The sequence below is a fragment of the Bubalus bubalis genome, chromosome 4 (genome assembly GCF_019923935.1).
Source record: "Bubalus bubalis isolate 160015118507 breed Murrah chromosome 4, NDDB_SH_1, whole genome shotgun sequence".
In the NCBI taxonomy this organism is placed as follows: Eukaryota; Metazoa; Chordata; class Mammalia; order Artiodactyla; family Bovidae; genus Bubalus; species Bubalus bubalis.
This window is the reverse complement of record NC_059160.1, coordinates 35363697-35382557: the sequence shown is the minus strand read 5'-3', so window position 1 is coordinate 35382557 and position 18861 is coordinate 35363697. Positions and strand designations below refer to the sequence as shown.

General features: G+C 37.8%; 1 protein-coding gene across 2 annotated transcripts in view; it reads left to right on the top strand.

Annotated features, from left to right (window-relative positions):
• LMNTD1 (lamin tail domain containing 1) overlaps positions 1 to 18861 on the top strand; it is a 505938-nt gene that overhangs the window by 471514 nt on the left and 15563 nt on the right. For both annotated transcript variants that reach the window (XM_025283405.3, XM_045165327.1), the window contains 4 exons: positions 8473 to 8659; positions 9721 to 9840; positions 13995 to 14209; positions 15171 to 15336. In XM_025283405.3, the coding sequence (XP_025139190.2) occupies positions 8473 to 8659; positions 9721 to 9840; positions 13995 to 14209; positions 15171 to 15336 (688 nt within the window). The remainder of the gene's footprint in view (positions 1 to 8472; positions 8660 to 9720; positions 9841 to 13994; positions 14210 to 15170; positions 15337 to 18861) is intronic.

Below are 18861 nucleotides of genomic sequence, written 5' to 3'. Positions count from 1 at the left end.
ACTGGCGATCTGTTTCACATATGGTAGTATACATGTTTCAATGCTATTCTCTCAAATCATCCCACTCTCACCTTCTCCCATGGAGTTCAGAAGTCTGTTCTTTACATATGTATCTCTTCTGCAGTCTCACATATAGGGTCATCATTACCATCTTTCTAAATTCCATATATATGCATTAATATATTGTATTGGTGTTTTTCTTTCAGACTTACTTCACTCTGTTTAATAGGCTCCAGTTTCATCCACCTTATTAGAACTGATTCAAATGCATTCTTTTTAATAGCTGAGTAATATTCCATTGCATATATGTACCACAGCTTTCCTATCCATTCATCTGCCGATGGACATCTAGGTTGCTTCCATATTCTAGCTATTGTAAACAGTGCTGTGATGAACACTGGGATACACGTGTCTCTTTCAATTCTGGTTTCCTTGGTGTGTATGCCCAGCAGTGGGATTGGTGGGTCATAGGGCAGTTCTATTTCCAGTTTTTTAAGGAATCTCCACACTGTTCTCCATAGTGGCTGTACTAGTTTGCATTCCCACCAAGAGTGTAAGAGGGTTCCCTTTTCTCCACACCCTCTCCAGCATTTATTGTTTGTAGACATTTTTTGATAGCAGCCATTCTAACCGGTGTGAGATGGTACCTCATTGTGGTTTTGATTTGCATTTCTCTGATAATGAGTGATGTTGAGCATCTTTTCAAGTGTTTGTTAGCCATCTGTATGTCTTCTTTGGAGAAATGTCTGTTTAGTTCTTTGGGACAAGTAAATGGGATTGTTTTCTTAATTTCCCTTTTGGTTAGTTAGTGCCCAGAATCATCACTGATTTTTGTATGTTGATTTTTGTATCCTACAATTTTTTTTTAATTTTATTTGATTTTTACATTTTACATAATTGTATTAGTTTTGCCAAATATCAAAATGAATCCGCCACAAGTATACATGTGTTCCCCATCCTGAACCCTCCTCCCTCCTCCCTCCCCATATCATCCCTCTGGGTCTTCCCGGTGCACCAGCCCCAAGCATCCAGTATCGTGCATCGAACCTGGACTGGCAACTCGTTTCCTACATGATATTTTACATGTTTCAATACCATTCTCCCAAATCTTCCCACCCTCTCCTTCTCCCACAGAGTCCATAAGACTGTTCTATACATCAGTGTCTCTTTTGCTGTCTCATACACAGGGTTATTGTTACCATCTTTCTAAATTCCATATATATGCGTTAGTATACTGTATTGGTGTTTTTCCTTCTGGCTTACTTCACTCTGCATAATAGGCTCCAGTTTCATCCACCTCATTCGAACTGATTCAAATGTATTCTTTTTAATGGCTGAGTAATACTCCATTGTGTATATGTACCACAGCTTTCTTATCCCTTCATCTGCTGATGGACATCTAGGTTGCTTCCATGTCCTGGCTATTATAAACAGTGCTGCGATGAACATTGGGGTACACGTGTCTCTTTCCCTTCTGGTTTCCTCAGTGTGTATGCCCAGCAGTGGGATTGCTGGATCATAAGGCAGTTCTATTTCCAGTTTTTTAAGGAATCTCCACACTGTTCTCCATAGTGGCTGAACTAGCTTGCATTCCCACCAACAGTGTAAGAGGGTTCCCTTTTCTCCATACCCTCTCCAGCATTACTTGTAGACTTTTGGATCGCAGCCATTCTGACTGGTGTGAAATGGTACCTCATAGTGGTTTTGATTTGCATTTCTCTGATAATGAGTGATGTTGAGCATCTTTTCATGTGTTTGTTAGCCATCTGTATGTCTTCTTTGGAGAAATGTCTATTTAGTTCTTTGGCCCATTTTTGATTGGGTCATTTGTTTTTCTGGAGTTGAGCTGTAGGAGTTGCTTGTATATTCTCGAGATTAGTTGTTTGTCAGTTGCTTCATTTGCCATTATCTTCTCCCATTCTGAAGGCTGTCTTTTCACCTTGCTAATAGTTTCCTTTGATGTGCAGAAGCTTTTAAGGTTAATTAGGTCCCATTTGTTTATTTTTGCTTTTATTTCCAATATTCTGGGAGGTGGGTCATAGAGGATCCTGCTGTGATGTATGTCGGAGAGTGTTTTGCCTATGTTCTCCTCTAGGAGTTTTATAGTTTCTGGTCTTACGTTTAGATCTTTAATCCATTTTGAGTTTATTTTTGTGTATGGAGTTAGAAAGTGTTCTAGTTTCATTCTTTTACAAGTGGTTGACCAGATTTCCCAGCACCACTTGTTAAAGAGATTGTCTTTAATCCATTGTATATTCTTGCCTCCTTTGTCAAAGATAAGGTGTCCATATGTGCGTGGATTTATCTCTGGGCTTTCTATTTTGTTCCATTGATCTATATGTCTGTCTTTGTGCCAGTACCATACTGTCTTGATAACTGTGGCTTTGTAGTAGAGCCTGAAGTCAGGTAGGTTGATTCCTCCAGTTCCATTCTTCTTTCTCAAGATTGCTTTGGCTATTCGAGGTTTTTTGTATTTCCATACAAATTGTGAAATTATTTGTTCTAGCTCTGTGAAGAATACTGTTGGTAGCTTGATAGGGATTGCATTGAATCTATAAATTGCTTTAGGTAGTATACTCATTTTCACTATATTGATTCTTCCAATCCATGAACATGGTCTATTTCTCCATCTGTTAGTGTCCTCTTTGATTTCTTTCACCAGTGTTTTATAGTTTTCTATATATAGGTCTTTAGTTTCTTTAGGTAGGTATATTCCTAAGTATTTTATTCTTTCCGTTGCAATGGTGAATGGAATTGTTTCCTTAATTTCTCTTTCTGTTTTCTCATTATTAGTGTATAGGAATGCAAGGGATTTCTGTGTGTTGATTTTGTATCCTGCAACTTTACTATAGTCATTGATTAGTTCTGGTAATTTTCTGGTGGAGTCTTTAGGGTTTTCTATGTAGAGGATCATGTCATCTGCAAACAGTGAGAGCTTTACTTCTTCTTTTCCAATTTGGATTCCTTTTATTTCTTTTTCTGCTCTGATTGCTGTGGCCAAAACTTCCAAAACTATGTTGAATAGTAATGGTGAAAGTGGGCACCCTTGTCTTGTTCCTGACTTTAGAGGAAATGCTTTCAATTTTTCCCCATTGAGGATAATGTTTGCTGTGGGTTTGTCATATATAGCTTTGATTATGTTGAGGTATGTTCCTTCTATTCCTGCTTTCTGGAGAGTTTTGATCATAAATGGATGTTGAATTTTGTCAAAGACTTTCTCTGCATCTATTGAGATAATCATATGGTTTTTATTTTTCAATTTGTTAATGTGGTGTATTACATTGATTGATTTGCAGATATTGAAGAATCCTTGCATCCCTGGGATAAAGCCCACTTGGTCATGGTGTATGATCTTTTTAATGTGTTGTTGGGTTCTGATTGCTAGAATTTTGTTAAGGATTTTTGCATCTATGTTCATCAGTGATATTGGCCTGTAGTTTTCTTTTTTTGTGGGATCTTTGTCAGGTTTTGGTATTAGGGTGATGGTGGCCTCATGGAATGAGTTTGGAAGTTTACCATCCTCTGCAATTTTCTGGAAGAGTTTGAGCAGGATAGGTGTTAGCTCTTCTCTAAATTTTTGGTAGAATTCAGCTGTGAAGCCATCTGGACCTGGGCTTTTGTTTGCTGGAAGATTTTTGATTACAGTTTCAATTTCCGTGCTTGTGATGGGTCTGTTAAGATTTTCTATTTCTTCCTGATTGAGTTTTGGAAAGTTGTACTTTTCTAAGAATTTGTCCATTTCTTCCACGTTGTCCATTTTATCGGCATATAATTGTTGATAGTACTCTCTTATGATCCTTTGTATTTCTGTGTTGTCTGTTGTGATCTCTCCTTCTTAGGGTTTTTTACTTATAAAATCATGTCATCTGCAAACAGAGATGATTTACTTTTTCCTTTCTTATTTGACACCTTTTATTTCTTTTTCTTGCCTGAATGCTTTGGGTAAGATTCCCAGTGCTATCTTGAATAGCAGTGGTGAGAATAGGTGTCCTTGCCTTGTTTTGGATATTAAAGGAAGTTTTATCTCATTGACTGTGTTAGCTGAGGTGTTTTCAAATATGGCCTTTATTATGCTGAGGTATGTTTTTTCTTTACCTATTTTTTGAGTTGTTATAGTGAAAAGATGTTGAATTTTGTCAAAAAAATTTTTTTTCTGCATCTGATGTAAAAAGTGTGATCATGTGGTCTTCGTCTTTCCTTTTGTTAATGGCAGCTATAAACATAGGTGTCAGTCTTCTCAGATAATGTTAGATACATGCATATTGGAGGAACTGAAATGCTAAAGGTAAGTTTAGTAAGCTTTAGAGTAGCAAAACCCTAAAGGCAGATAAGTAGCATGGAGCTATCTAGTAGAACCCTACAAGTAGAGAAATTAGAGCTTAAATAATGAAAAATTATCATTTAAAAAATAAAAGTTATGGCCATTTGTCTTTTCAATATCTATAAATCAAGACCATGCAAAGGCTACTGACAGACTGTTTAGTATATCACTCTACACTCAACCCATCTCACTCAACTTATAAGCAGAGGTTTCAAGTCATTTTCCCACTAAAGAAATAATGGGAGGGCTTACAGGGAAGAAAAAAGATAACTATAAAAGGCTGTGTGATAGATTAACAGCCCTGGCTCTGTGAATTTCCTTGTATTGTATGAAGTATTTTTCTGTAACTTTTGGCATTATATCAAAAGGAAGGCAAATGAAATTACTAGCTCTGATATGGACAATAGTATTTTTTCTTTCAGACAAGCTAATCTATGCTACTTATATACATAAAATAAAAATTTAGCATCACTGAATAAACATTTCACTTGAATAATAGAACATTTTTGAAAAGCAACTATACATATCCAAATACATACAGATACCAAAGGGATAACTGAGATATCCTAGGGTCTTATCTGTTGAAAAGAAAAACTCAACCTACTGCTCATCATCCCAGGCAGAAAAGGCAAGTATGAAAAACAAAAAGGAATTCTGTCAAGAAATGAAAACATCCCACAGAGAATTCAATAGCACTAGAATGAGGATGACACTGAGAAATTCAAGGGCTATCAAAGAACCGTAAAAATGTTATATATACAACTTAGTAAGAACCATAATGCTAATGTAAAAGAAAAGAACTGGTATATAAATTGCTCACAAATGAACCTCTACAAAATAGGCATCTTTGTACAATGTAGTATGGGTATAAAATGAGACTGCTGAAAGCCATTTGCTAGTGTAGATTAAGATTTCATAGATCTTAATTTATTCTCCTTTATTCTCACATAAATCATCCTTTATTCTCACAAGCCCTCTTCTAGGAGAGGGAACTCAGAGAGATAGCCTGACATTTGGAGCCACTTTTCTCCTCAAAACAGTTGTCGATTTGAAAGCAGCAGCTAAGAGGCTGAGAATTTAATCAGAAATTTTGGCCGTCTCACTAGCTTTCCTGGTGGCTCAGCAGTAAAGAGTTCACCTGCAGTGCAGGAGACTCAGGTTCGATCCCTGGGTTGGGAAGATCCCCTGGAGAAGGAAATGTCTATCCACTCCACTATTCTTGCCTGGGAAAACCCAGAGACAGAAGAATCTGGCAGGCTACAGTCCATGGGGTCGCAAGAGTTGGACACAACTTAGTGACTAACCTACCACCACCAAGAGGCTGAGAATTTAATCAGAGACTTTGGCAGTCTCACAAGACTGGATGAATAAAAACTGAATTTCAGGGCCTGTCAAGAAGAAGGGTCATCCCAGATTTTCAGTTATGACTTCAAAAGTACATCCAATAGTAAGGCTATATTCAAAATAAATGGCTGGCCACCTGAAGAAATGCAGTTCCAATATTGTAGAGAAGCGGGAAGAAGCGATCCCACTGCCACTTTATGTGTGTGATACGAGAACTCGCTAAAGAAGGACGTTCACTTCACCCAGTGAAACCTGTACTTAAAACTCTAATTCCACCTGAACATACATGCAAGCACCTAGCATAAATTCTTTGTAATATGTGATACTTTATTAATGTATTAAAGATTACAACTAGCTAAATTTATTGTCACTATGTATATAATGTTTTGAAGTGACATATATTTTTATAAAGTACTGTTTGGTTGGGGAAAAGTTGCCTTAATGTTTGAAATGTGTGAATTTTTTGGAACTTACTGGACAGAATGATTTAACTTTTAGCTACATTATTTTCAGATTTAGTATTTTTAATGGTGGCATGTTTGGTTTTTAAATTTTTTGCTTCTTAAATTAATAAGACCCTGACCAAACAATATACTCCTCATTTCTGTGGGTTACAACCCATGCATTCAAAAAGTAAAACTCAGATTCTAATTTTTATATCATAGATTCTTCAGATAAAACATTTAATTGATGAAGCACTGCATAAGAACATTATAAAGTTTTATTTTCTAGTGTTCCTCTTACATAATTGCTGCTATGTAGATGATCTCTAATGTATACATAATATTTAAATTATGAGTAATGTTGATAATGCCATTTATCATGTTTTAAAAATAGTACACAAAAATGTTGTCACCTTATGTATTTACACCTTTCATACAGAGAGTGACCATATTCAGCCTTTTTGGTTAAATGCCACATCCAAAGACTCATGGCAGTATGTTACAGATTAAAGCAAAATCAAACCAAAAAACCCCACCCTGTTAATTTAGTTTAATTTGAAACTGTATATAGTATTATATATTTGCTAGGAATTTGATATTTGGAGAAAAGAAAGTATAGCTGACTCTTCATATGGAAAATATTTGAAAAAAATTCCATGAAATTCCAAAAATTAAAACTTGAATTTGGTACTCATCTTCAACTATTTATATAGCACTTACATTATATTTGGACTTCTCTGGTGGCTTAGACAGTAAAGAATCTGCCTGCAATGCAGGAGCCACAGGTTTGATCCCTGGGTGAGGAAGATCCCCTGGAGAAGAAAATAGCGATCCACTCCAGAATTCTTGCCTGGAGAATTCCATGGACAGAGGAACCTGGCAGGCTCCAATCCATGCAATCACAGAGAGTTGGACTGAGCGACTAACACTACTAGTAATTTGGGCCAAAGCTTAGTGTCAAATTATTTTACACCTTGATTGGGTTAAAGTGATTTCCCCTCAATGTCGATGGCTGCCAGAGCTAAAGTAAATCCTCTGTGGACTGAGAAAACATTATACATAGCTTTATATTACCTCTGCAAAGTTCAATATATTATATTGATACTAGGCACTAAGTCAAACATAACAAGATACAGTTAAAACTTGACCCAAAGCTAAGATTAAAAATGAACACAAAAAACAGGCCTAGGTGATCCAGATATTATGATTATCTGATAGGGATTTTTAAATAACATTGACTAAAATAGTCAAGAAATTAAGTGGCAAGATAAACATTTTTAGCATAGAATTGGAAACTAAAATTAAAGAATCAATAGGAAATTCTAGAAATAAATCCAATAACAGAAATTACTATTTCAAAAGTATATGAGTTTAACAATATATTTGATGCAACAGAAGAGAGAATTATTGAACTGGAACATTCTCAGAAAAAAAATCCAGACTGAATTATAGAGAACAAAGAGATTTGGGAGAAAAAACAGAAAAAATAAAACCAAGCATAAGGACAAATTAGGCCAACATTTTAAAAAATCTAAATTCTTGCGATTGAAGTCACTAAGGAGAAGCGAGATTGAGGTAGAACAGTACTGGTGGAAGTACAGCAGAGAATTTGCCTTCCTATGGCATCTTTGGACTTCCTAGGTAGAGTTAGCAGTAAAGAACCTGTCTGCCAATGAAGGAGACATAATGAGATGCAGGTCCAATCCCTGGGTCAGGAAGATCTGGAGGAGGACATCACAACACACTCCAGTATTCTTGCCTGGAGAATCCCATGGACAGAGAAGCCTGGCGGGCCACAGTCCATAGCATTGCACAGTCAGGCATGACTAAAGCAACTTAGCATAGCATGGCATGGCATGGCATCTTTAGGGCTTCCCTGGTGGTCCAGTGGTAGAATCTGTCTTGCAATGCAGGGGACACAGGTTCAACCCTGGATCAGGAAGATCCTTTGGAGAAGGAAATAGCAACCCACTCTAGTATTCTTGCCTGAAAAATCCCATGGACAAAGATGGTGGGACAGAGGAATCCCATGGGCTACATCCATCCATGTCCACAAAGAGTTGGACACGACTTAGCAACCAAACACCAACAATGGCATCTGTACCTTGGTATCTGAAGCATTTTTTAAAGCTTTCTTTAAATATTTTATATAAAAATAATTCTTTTCCACAGATAAACATGCAGAACTAAGAAATCACACCATTTGCGTAGGGCACAAAATACACTATTTCTACATGGAATTTGTCCAACAGGATACAGTGCTCAGCAACAGCTTCCAAAGCATATTTATTTTTCTGTTCTTAAAGTGAGCTAAACACCCGCTCTTCTGAATGCAGTTTGTAATCTTTGCATTTTATTTGCTAGTGCTCTTGGAGACATTAAAATAGCTGAGGTGAATGTCAAGGGTTTATTCGTGAAGCTCATTAACTCTTCCCGTGACAAAGAGCTGGAAATTGGAAATCATACTCTCCGACAAAATGTGGATGGACAAACAATCTCTCTCTACCGATTCCTTCCCGGTATCATAATGCAGGCCAATTCCACAGTAACCGTGAGTATAAGATATAAATAGATATATAGATATATATCTATATATCTATAGCTAGATATATAGATATATATATAGAATTGTACAGGAAACACTTCATTTCCTCAGTCAGACTGTGGCTTAAGCGCTGGTGGTTTCTTTGATCTCTCTGTTAACTGTGACTTTTGGGTTGTTGTTAGTTAATTGTGTCACTTTGTCCATCTCTGAAAATAAATTCTTATAATTAAATTTCTGTAGCTTTCTTCAATTTGGCGTACAATACTTTGTGTTTTTATGCTTTAACTATCAAAATGAAATATCTAAGTTCTTAAAACTAAGCAGCATAGTCTTTAAAAGAAAGGAAAGAGAAGGTTTCCTTAGGTGATACTAAAGAGCTCCTCCCTCTTTCTCAGGCATCCCTCTAAACCACATACACTAGCTTTGCAGTTATACAACTTGACATTACAGATTATTGTTGTTGTTCAGTCGTTAAGTCATGTCTGACTCTTTGCGGCCCCATGGACTACAGCATGCCAGGCCTCCCTGCCCCTCATCATTTCCTGGAGTTCGCCCAAGTGTGTGTCCATTGAATCAGTGATGCTGTCCAACCATCTCATTCTCTGCCAGCCCCTTCTCCTTTTGCCTTCAATCTTCCCCCAGCATCAGGGTCTTTTTCAATGAGTCAGCTCTTCGCATTACGAAGCCAAAGTATTGGAAATTCAGCTTCAGCATCAGTCTTTCCAATAAGTATTCAGGGTTGATTTCCCTTAGGATTGACTGGTTTGGATGTCGGTATATTTTAAAGACCTCTGGGACCTCCCTGGAGGTCTAGTCATTAGGACTTCACCTTCGGATGCAGGGGCTGCAGGTTCAATCCCTCATCGGGAAGCTAAGACCCCACATACCTTGCAGCCAAAAAACCAAAACATGAACCAGAAGCAACATTATGCCAAATTCAATAAAGACTTTTTAATCTTAAAAAAAAAAACTCACCTGTTTAAAAGATGTGCTGCAATAACTCTTACAGTTATAAAACTACATTAAACTCCACTGGCAACTGTCATTAACAAAATCTTTTCTTACAGGTCTGGACAGCAGCATCTGAAGTAAAGCATCAGTCACCATCTGATTTTCTTTGGAAGGAACAAGACAGGTTTCAAACAGGCCCAAACTGTACCACAATCCTGTGCAAACCTAACGGTGAAGTCAGTGTCCAGTCCTTAATAATGGTTTTTAATAAGAACAGATAGCTCTGCTTGTGTCCTCCTTTCCCCTCTTAGCTCGCTCAATGAGTTTTTCATCTTTGAAAGCTTGGAAAGAACCGTCACTAACTGTCATAACATGTCAGGCAAATCAGTAGCAGCCTCTCTTGAGTGCCAAAGAGGTGCTTATAGTTTGGCAAAGATAATTTTAATATCCTGTATTTCTAGAAGTGACTTCAAGTTTCAGAATCAAGCATGGATTTTATTTATGGCATTTGGCCTTCTCCTGAAGAGAAGGATGAGAAAGGAAGGAACTACATGTGGGCTTTTTTCTATTAGTTTCTTCATTTCTCAATTGCTTGTCGAGATTCTTCTCTATTCCCAGGGCTGTGATAAGTGTGATAAATGTTGGGAATATAACACAGGTCAAGATTCCTACTCTCAGAGGACTATAGACTCTAACTTGTAGCGACTATATAATTTATTCGGGCTTCCCAGGTGGCGCTAGTGGTAAACAATCTGCCTAACAATGCAGGAGACGCAAGAGACGCTAGGTCGATCCCTGGGTGGAGAAGATCTGCTGGAGGAGGAAATGGCAACCCACTCCCAGTATTCTTGCTTGGAAAATCCCATGGACACAGGAGCCTGGTGGGCTACAGTCCACTGGGTAGCAAGGAGTTGGTCATGACTGAGTGACTAAGCACACACACACACATTATACTTTATTCACTGTAAAATTAAGTCTCCTAGAAATAACTCCATGATTCAGGAGGGAAGGGACCTTTTTTTAAGGTCACATCTTATTGGAATTTCCACCCCATGGTAAAGCAATCAGCATTGTTTAATTCAAATAGAAAATATTTCTATTAAATACACTGAGGTGTGACATTGTCAATCGAAAAACCCTAATATAAGCACAAAATTCTCCCCCTTTTTTAAAAAAACAATTAATTCCTGTTCTCACCTCAGTGATACTGGATCTCACTATCTGCAGTTGGCAGACAAATTTTCCTTGAAATTAGACATGCTGAAAAACAGACAGATCCAAGCTTTCTTTGCGATCCTGGAATGGCTTTGTGTTGATATAACTTGTGTGTTGAAAATAATTTATATCTTGTGGGAAAAGTTATGAAGCCTGAAATCTGACTAAAACAATAGTGGACAATGACATAGTAGACAATGACATACATTAGAATAGGTCCTGAGTCTGGACTTGAAAAATACTCTTTTAAAAAAAAGTGTGGCAAAGAGAAGTTATATCGCTGTTCAGTCATATCGTTGTTCAGTCACTAAGTCATGTCTAACTCTAAAAATAGAAACCTAAATAAAGTATGACAGACTGCTTTTTGGTTCATCACTAACTTGCCAATGGTTAATATTCAATCAACTACAAGCCATATGGTGTAATATAAAGGTAGATTTAGTCCTGCTCTGTCATGAGTTTATGTAAGATTATGTAGCACAATCACTATGATTCTATGAGGCTACTGATTTTTAAACAAGGCTAGATTTTTTTCACCAACCACATTTTTGTCCTATATGATTTTTAGCCTCTACATTACATGCCAAAAATGTAATAGGCATCTCATATGACTGAATGCCTTGAATTTTCCCAATACATTGTTCTCAGAAAATATGGAGCAGCGAATTCCAGTGCTGTAGCAACTCATGAAGGGCTGTTTATATGTGCATTATCTCCTTTGGTTCTCAGATTAATCTCAGATTTTACAAAGGAAGAAATTGGGGCTTGGAAAGTTAAATGGCTTTCTCAAGGTCACATGACTGGCAAAATGGCAAAAGTAAAATAAAACCAGACATTTCAACTCCAAAAAATTTTCTATTAGGCACTAAAAATAGCCCACAAGGTTCATATGGTCAACATTTCAGAAGTGAGATTAAAATTATATCATTTTATTTGATCACATTATCATTATCAGTAGATATTTTTAAGTCCCTTATAATACAGGAAGAAATTAAATATTGCTCTTGGCTAGGAAAGGCTTACAATCTAATTGAGAGAGATTTCACTCAAAAGATGATTAACATATTTTCCACAAAAATATCTATTTGAGCTGCAAAAGAGGAGAATCCCTAACTGATGACCTGAACCAAAAGTGGGGTTTCCTGCTGTGATCTATGAAATTAAATTTTTTTAAAAAATCTTTCATCTTTCTCTTTCTTTGCCTAGCTGAACTTGCCTTGTGTTGTCTTTACGTGTGTTTAACTTATCAAGGCAAACAGAGGATTTTTCAAAGGATACAACATCAATCTAAGCCTCTATAATTTTATAAACTAAAAACAAAACACAAGAACAAGTAGATCGTTTGTGTATACTGCACTGCTTAACTTTCTCTGTTGAACAAAGACATAATTATCAGTCCCTACACAAGATTTTTCTGAATGATTTTTGCACATATATGTTGTATACATGCCACATATTCAGGAAACCAAAACAAACTGCCCACCTAGAATTCTAGCTTGGAGAACGTGGTTTCCTCTTCATGTCTTTAGTTTTAACACCCATTTCCCATTTCAAATAATATATGTATATATTTATATATGTTTGTGTGTGTATATGCTAGTCACCTGGGATTTCTTTGGAAGGAATGATGCTAAAGCTGAAACTCCAGTACTTTGGCCACCTCATGCGAAGAGTTGACTCATTGGAAAGGACTCTGATGCTGGGAGGGATTGGGGGCAGGAGGAGAAGGGGACGACAGAGGATGAGATGGCTGGATGGCGTCACTGACTCGATGGACGTGAGTCTGAGTGAACTCTGGGATATGGTGATGGACAGGGAGGCCTGGCGTGCTGCGATTCATGGGGTCACAAAGAGTCGGACACGACTGAGTGACTGAACTGAACTGAACTGAACTGATGCTAGTCACTCAGTTGTGTCTGACTCTTTGTGACCCCATATACTATAGCCCGCCAGGCTCCTCTGTTCATGGAATTCTCCAGGCAATAGTACTAGAGTGAGTAGCCGTTCCATTCTCCAGGGGAGTTTCTCCAGGGGTCAAATCCAGGTTTGAAGATGAAACCCTGAATTGTAGGAAGATTCTTTACCATCTAAGGTGGATTCTTTACCATCTGAGCCACTAGGGAAGCCCATATTTATATTATCTAATATATATTTTATATTTATACTATATTTAACATATAATATATTTAATATTGTTGCTGTTTAGTCACTGAGTCATGTCTGATGCTTTTACGACCCCATGGACTCGCCTGGCTCCTTTGTCCATGGGATTCTCCAGGCAAGAATACTAGAGTGGGTTGCCACTTCATTTTCCAGGGGATCTTGCCAACCCAGGGACTGAACCTGTATCTCCTGCCTTGCAGATGGATTCTCTGCCACTGAGCCACGAGGGAAGCCCCATATTTAATATATTTATATTTAATATTTATATTATATTTACTCTATATAAATTAGTATATAAATATATAATATACAAATATATTAACTAATAAAATTTAACTTATTAATATAACTTTTTGCACAGTTCCTTTTAATTATGAAATTCAGTAGCTTAACTGAATCTCATAATGCCATCATAGAGCCACCACCTTCCCCATTTTATATATGAGGATATATTCCAAGGGAATAAGTGATAACCTGCCTGAGGAGATGCAGCTTGAAATTTTCAGAGTTGGAAACTAAGGCAGGATGTCTCACTATAGCCTCATTGTGTGTTTCACTAATCATTTCACAGTACATAAATGACATTACAGTTTGACTGAAATTTTATTGCAATGAGCGTGAAGTGAAGTGAAGTGAAAGTCGCTCAGTCATGTCCGACTCTTTGCGACCCCATGTACTGTACAGTCCATGGAATTCTCCAGGCCAGAATACTGGAGTGGGTAGCCTTTCCCTTCTCCAGGGGATCTTCCCAACCCAGGGGATCGAACCCAGGTCTCCTGCATTTCAGGCAGATTCTTTACCAGCTGAGCCACAAGGGAAGCCCAAGAATACTGGAGTGGGTAGCCTATCCCTTCTCCAGAGGATCTTCCCAACCCAGGAATCAAAACAGGGTCTCCTGCATTGCAGGGAGATTCTTTACCAACTGAGCTATCTGGGAAGCCCACAATAAGCCTATGTCATTTTAAAAACCTAACTCTAATAGTATTTAATATTAATGAATCATTTTTGTTAGGCTGTTGCCTGGTACACTCCCATTCACTGGAAGCAAGCGTGGGAGAAATTAGAGACTGACATCGAATTTGACAGATGCTCAATAATAAGTGCAACCCCTCCAAGGCACATGTTTCATTGGCCAGCAGTTGTAACTACGAGTAAAGAAAAACAAGATCAGTGTAAGCGAGATTCCTCAAAATGCCAGGTGGAACAAGTTCAAGCTTTTCTCAAGAGGTAAAATTTGCTCTTTTTTTCCATCTCATTTTTGGCTGTGCTGGGTCATTGTTGCTGCTCAGGTTTTCCTCTAGTTGTGGAGAGCGGGGGCTACTCTCTAGCGGTGGTAGGCAGGCTTCTCATCGTGGCGGCTGCTCTTGTTGCAGAGCACGGGCTAGGGCATGTGGGCCTCAGGAGTTGTAGCACATGGGCTCAGTATTTGCTGCCCCCAGGCTCGAGAGCACAGGCTTAACAGTTGTGGCACATGGGCTTAGTTGCTCCTTGGCATGTGGGATCTTGCCAGATCAGGGATCACATCCATGTCTCCCGGATTGGGAGGCAGATTCATTACCACTGAGCCACCACGGAAGTCCGCTTGATTTTTTTTTTTAATTGAGTCCTTCCCACAATTAATAAGGGTTGAACAGGTGGGAATGACTGGGTGACAATGTGATGAACAGATAAATTGATAAAGACAAAAAAAAAAACACTTCTATTTTGAATTTTTTGAATAGGACCATAAAAATCATAATAGCTTTTATGTTTTGAAACACGAAAACACAGAGCAAGCAGAGATACACTCATGAGAAAATAAAGGCTGGCAATTTCCACAAGTTGATATTAAGACCCCCTCTGGTTGTTTCATTTCATAACAGCCCTGCTGTTAGAGGTAAGGCCAAGGAGCAGTGCAGAGAGGAAGTCATCACCATGCCTTTCATAGTGCTTAGGTGGAGGAAGATTTGCATCATCTAGAACTTTCATCTTGGATCAAGAGCTGGCTGTGGCTGAAAGTACAGAATTTATGTTATTTATTTATATGTAGTCAAATGCTTCTGATGTAATAACAGTGATGCCCACAAGACTGGAAAAGCCATGCTCTCTGATCTTGGAACATGCTTTCACTCTAATGGAGCCTTCATTATTCACATCACTGGATGAAGTGGCTTTTGAGTTCAATTTGGGCTCAATTTTTCTTTTACAGAGAAAAAGAAATCCCACCAACCCTTTTCCCCACTCGTAGCCCATGGTGCCGCAGTCCTAATGTCCCTGCACACCCCTACTGTGCACTGACCAAAGCTCACAACACCTCCGTGGCTGAACACAGCTTAAGCAGACAGCCCAGGTCAACCCGGACGGATCCAGTCCAGGTAGGTCAAAGGGATACTATTCCAGTGGAGGGTAAGTGATGTATGTGTGTGAGTAGAACTAGTAAAAACGTGGTTAAGTAGTAAAAGTGTTAAAAATTATTCATATCCTCAAGAATAGATGGCCTCTAAAGTCAGTACCATGAGCTTGTTGACTTATGTCCATTCGGGTTTTCCATGCAATGGCACGGAAAACCCCCAACAAACTTTTAGCCAACCTAGTACTCCTGCTCTAGCACAGTGTCGGAGTTACTGTTGTTGCTGTTCAGTTGCTAAGTCGTGTTCGACTCTTCGAGACCTTATGGACTGCAGCATGCCAGGCTTCCCTCTGCTTCACCATCTCCAGCAATTTGCTCAGATTCATGTCCAATGAGTGGGTAATGCTATCTAACCACCTCATCCTCTGCTGGCCCCTTCTCCTTTGGCCTTCAGTCTTTCCCAGCATCAGGGACTTTTCCATTGAGTTGGCTCTTTGCATCAGGTGTCTGAATGCATCATCAAAAGAACATCATGAATGACAAGAGGACGTAGGATTCTTTAAGTGTTGTTGAAAGTATATTTTGTTTCTCATTAGACAGGATAAATGGGACCTATAAGTTAAGCTGTGCTAAAAAAAAAAATCCATTTTTTCTGAACACATTCTAATATTAATCCCAAATTCTTACTCTTTTTTCAACCAGAAGTTTTTTATATAAGTCCTTTAAGTAACGCTTTTAGAGTTGGTGTTATTAGCACAGGATCTGTTCATGGACTTCAGGAGGTCCACGAATCTGTTAAACTTGGAGAAAAAAAAAAAAAGTAAACCTATGTGATATTTTCTGGCAAGAAAGTTCACAAGATTCACCAGGGGTTCCCAAATAATTAATAACTGATTAGATATGGTGCCAGATCCTAAGCTTTCATATAGTAGCGAAATCCTGGAGAAGTTAAAATTATTTATAAACATATTTAGCAGAAAGATGCTTTTTTAAGTGAAATCTTGGGCAGAATCCCAATATATGAAATGGATGAAAACAGACCCATCCAAGTTGAAGAAAAGTGATTCCCACTACCCACTACAGCTATCTTCTTCTTTCATTTACTCATTTATATTAATTTTGGCTGTGCTGGGTCTTAGCTGCCATGCACAGGCTTTCTCTAGTTTCAGTGAATGGGGGCAACTCTCTAATTGTTGTGCTCGGGCTTCTCATTGCAATGGCTTCTCTTGTTGCAGAACTCAGGCTCTAGGGTGCTTGGGCTCAGTAGTTGTGGTGCATGGGCTTAGTTGCCCTGTGGCATGTCGGATCTTCCTGGACCAGGGATCGAACCCATGTCCCCTGCATTGGCAGGTGGATTCTTATCCTCTGCACCACCAGAAAGTCCCATCCATTTTCTTCTCTCCTTCTTCCCTGTGACCTCTGAGGCACTTATTTGGAATCACAGGATTCTGTACACTTAGTATGAAAACCACCATGCTAGTATGCTAACGCATGCTAGAAATAGCACCCCCCAAAATAATGCCTTTTAGAAGTGGAATGATGGATATTCTGTAAATTCCTAAATATATTTCATTTCATAAAATTAAGTATCCTATGTCTTTGTGCCTGAGTTGCTTCATCTATAAAGTATGAGACTTGGATATGAAATTTAAAAAGCTTTTTCAGCAATAAGTTATATGTGTGTGTATATATATATATACATTTAATATACATATATATTTTATAGATACACATTTTTAGGACTTTATGACTTAGACTTGAGATTTTAAGAAGTATCTTCATGTTTTTCTCCAATTATTGATAGCCTTCACTTATTCTCAACAACTGGTTTACCAAAGAAATTTGACTTCAAATTTTCTTGATACACCTTTCTATAGTGATGGCAACTTACATTGATTATTCAGTAAATTTTTTGTTCAACATAAATTGCACTGTATTTGTATATTATAAAGTGATAATTTTAAAAATTTATTTATATTTTTTACTGTGCTGGGTCTTTGTTGCTGCACTGGGGTGTTTTCTAGTTGTGGCCAGTGGAGGCTACGTTTTGTTGCAGTGTGAGGTCTTCTCGTTGTGTGGCTTCTCTCACTGCAGTGGCTTCTCTTGTTGCAGAGTATGGACTTTAGGGTGCATAGGCTCAACAGTTGCAGCTCACAGGCCCTAGAGCACAGGCTCAGTAGTTGTGGCTTACAGACTTAGTTGCTCTGCAACATGTGGGATCTTTCCAGATCAGGGTTCAAACCGGTGTCCCCTGCACTGGCAGGTGGATTCTTAACCACTGGACCACCAGGGAAGTCCCATGTAACGATAATTTTAAAAGACAATTGCTTTAATGTTTTCAGCGTGTCTGTTCATTACATACCTTTAAAATTTTCTATTCATTAAATTTTCGCTATTAACAGATATACATCAGAATTTTAAGAGGTTTTCTTTGACTTCAGTTGAGAAAATTGCAAATACATTAATTCATAAAATATATTGTATAATTGAAATATTTTAATTTACATAAACAACACTAAATACGGCACATGACATATAGTAATTGTTTAATGCATGTTGATGAAGGACAGAGTAGGTGACACTGAAGGTTTTTAAAGACAAATCTTTTAGAGTTTTATCTGCATTTTAAAAGAGAATTTTATTTATTTTATTTATTCATTTTTTTTGTATGCGAGACAGCAAAAAAAAGAATTTTAGAAGCAGTGTTGAAAATGAAGTGGAGTGGAAAATATTCCAAAATCTAGGAGGAAAGAAGGAAGGAAGGAAAGAATAGAGGAGGAAAAATAAGGAAAAGAAGAACAAAGCAGGTTTGAAAAAGAGACGGGACAAGAGTTGTAATTTGAGTCCCAAAAGGACAGGAGAGTAAGTTTGAGGCAAGAGTTATAATTAAAGAAATAATGACAAAAGTCTCAAAAACTGATGAAAGACATCAAGCCACAGAATCACGAAAAATAAATTCTAAGCAGCACAAATTCAAAGGTAGCTCTATATTATAATAAAACTTTACAAACCAAATACTGGAAATCTGAAGACTAGGGAATGATATCTTCAGTGTGCTAATGTGCTAAAAGAACTCCTGCCCTAACATAGAAAGATACATGTGAGTGCACGGCTGCGTCACTCTGCTGTGTGCCTCAAACTGTCGCAGCATTATTAATCACTATACTCCAATATAAAATAAAAAGCTAAAAAACTTTTAAAAGAACTATTATCCTAGAGTTCTATACCAATTAAAAATCAACTTCAAAATATGAGATGAAACAAAGACATTCTCAGGCCAACAGAAACAGAGAATTCATCAACCACAGACCACATTAAGAAAATACTTCAGCTGGAAAGAGAATGATCCTAGAAGGATGCACAGAGATGCTGGAAGAAGTGAAAAAAATACAGAGTCAAAACATGGTTCAACATAAATGCATATTCACTGCACAGAATTATACTAAGATTGCCTTGTGGGGGTAAAATAGAGAATTTAAATACGTGACAGCTGTGTTAGTTTCCCAAGGCTACCGTACAAAGTACTACAAACTCGGCGGCTTAAAACACA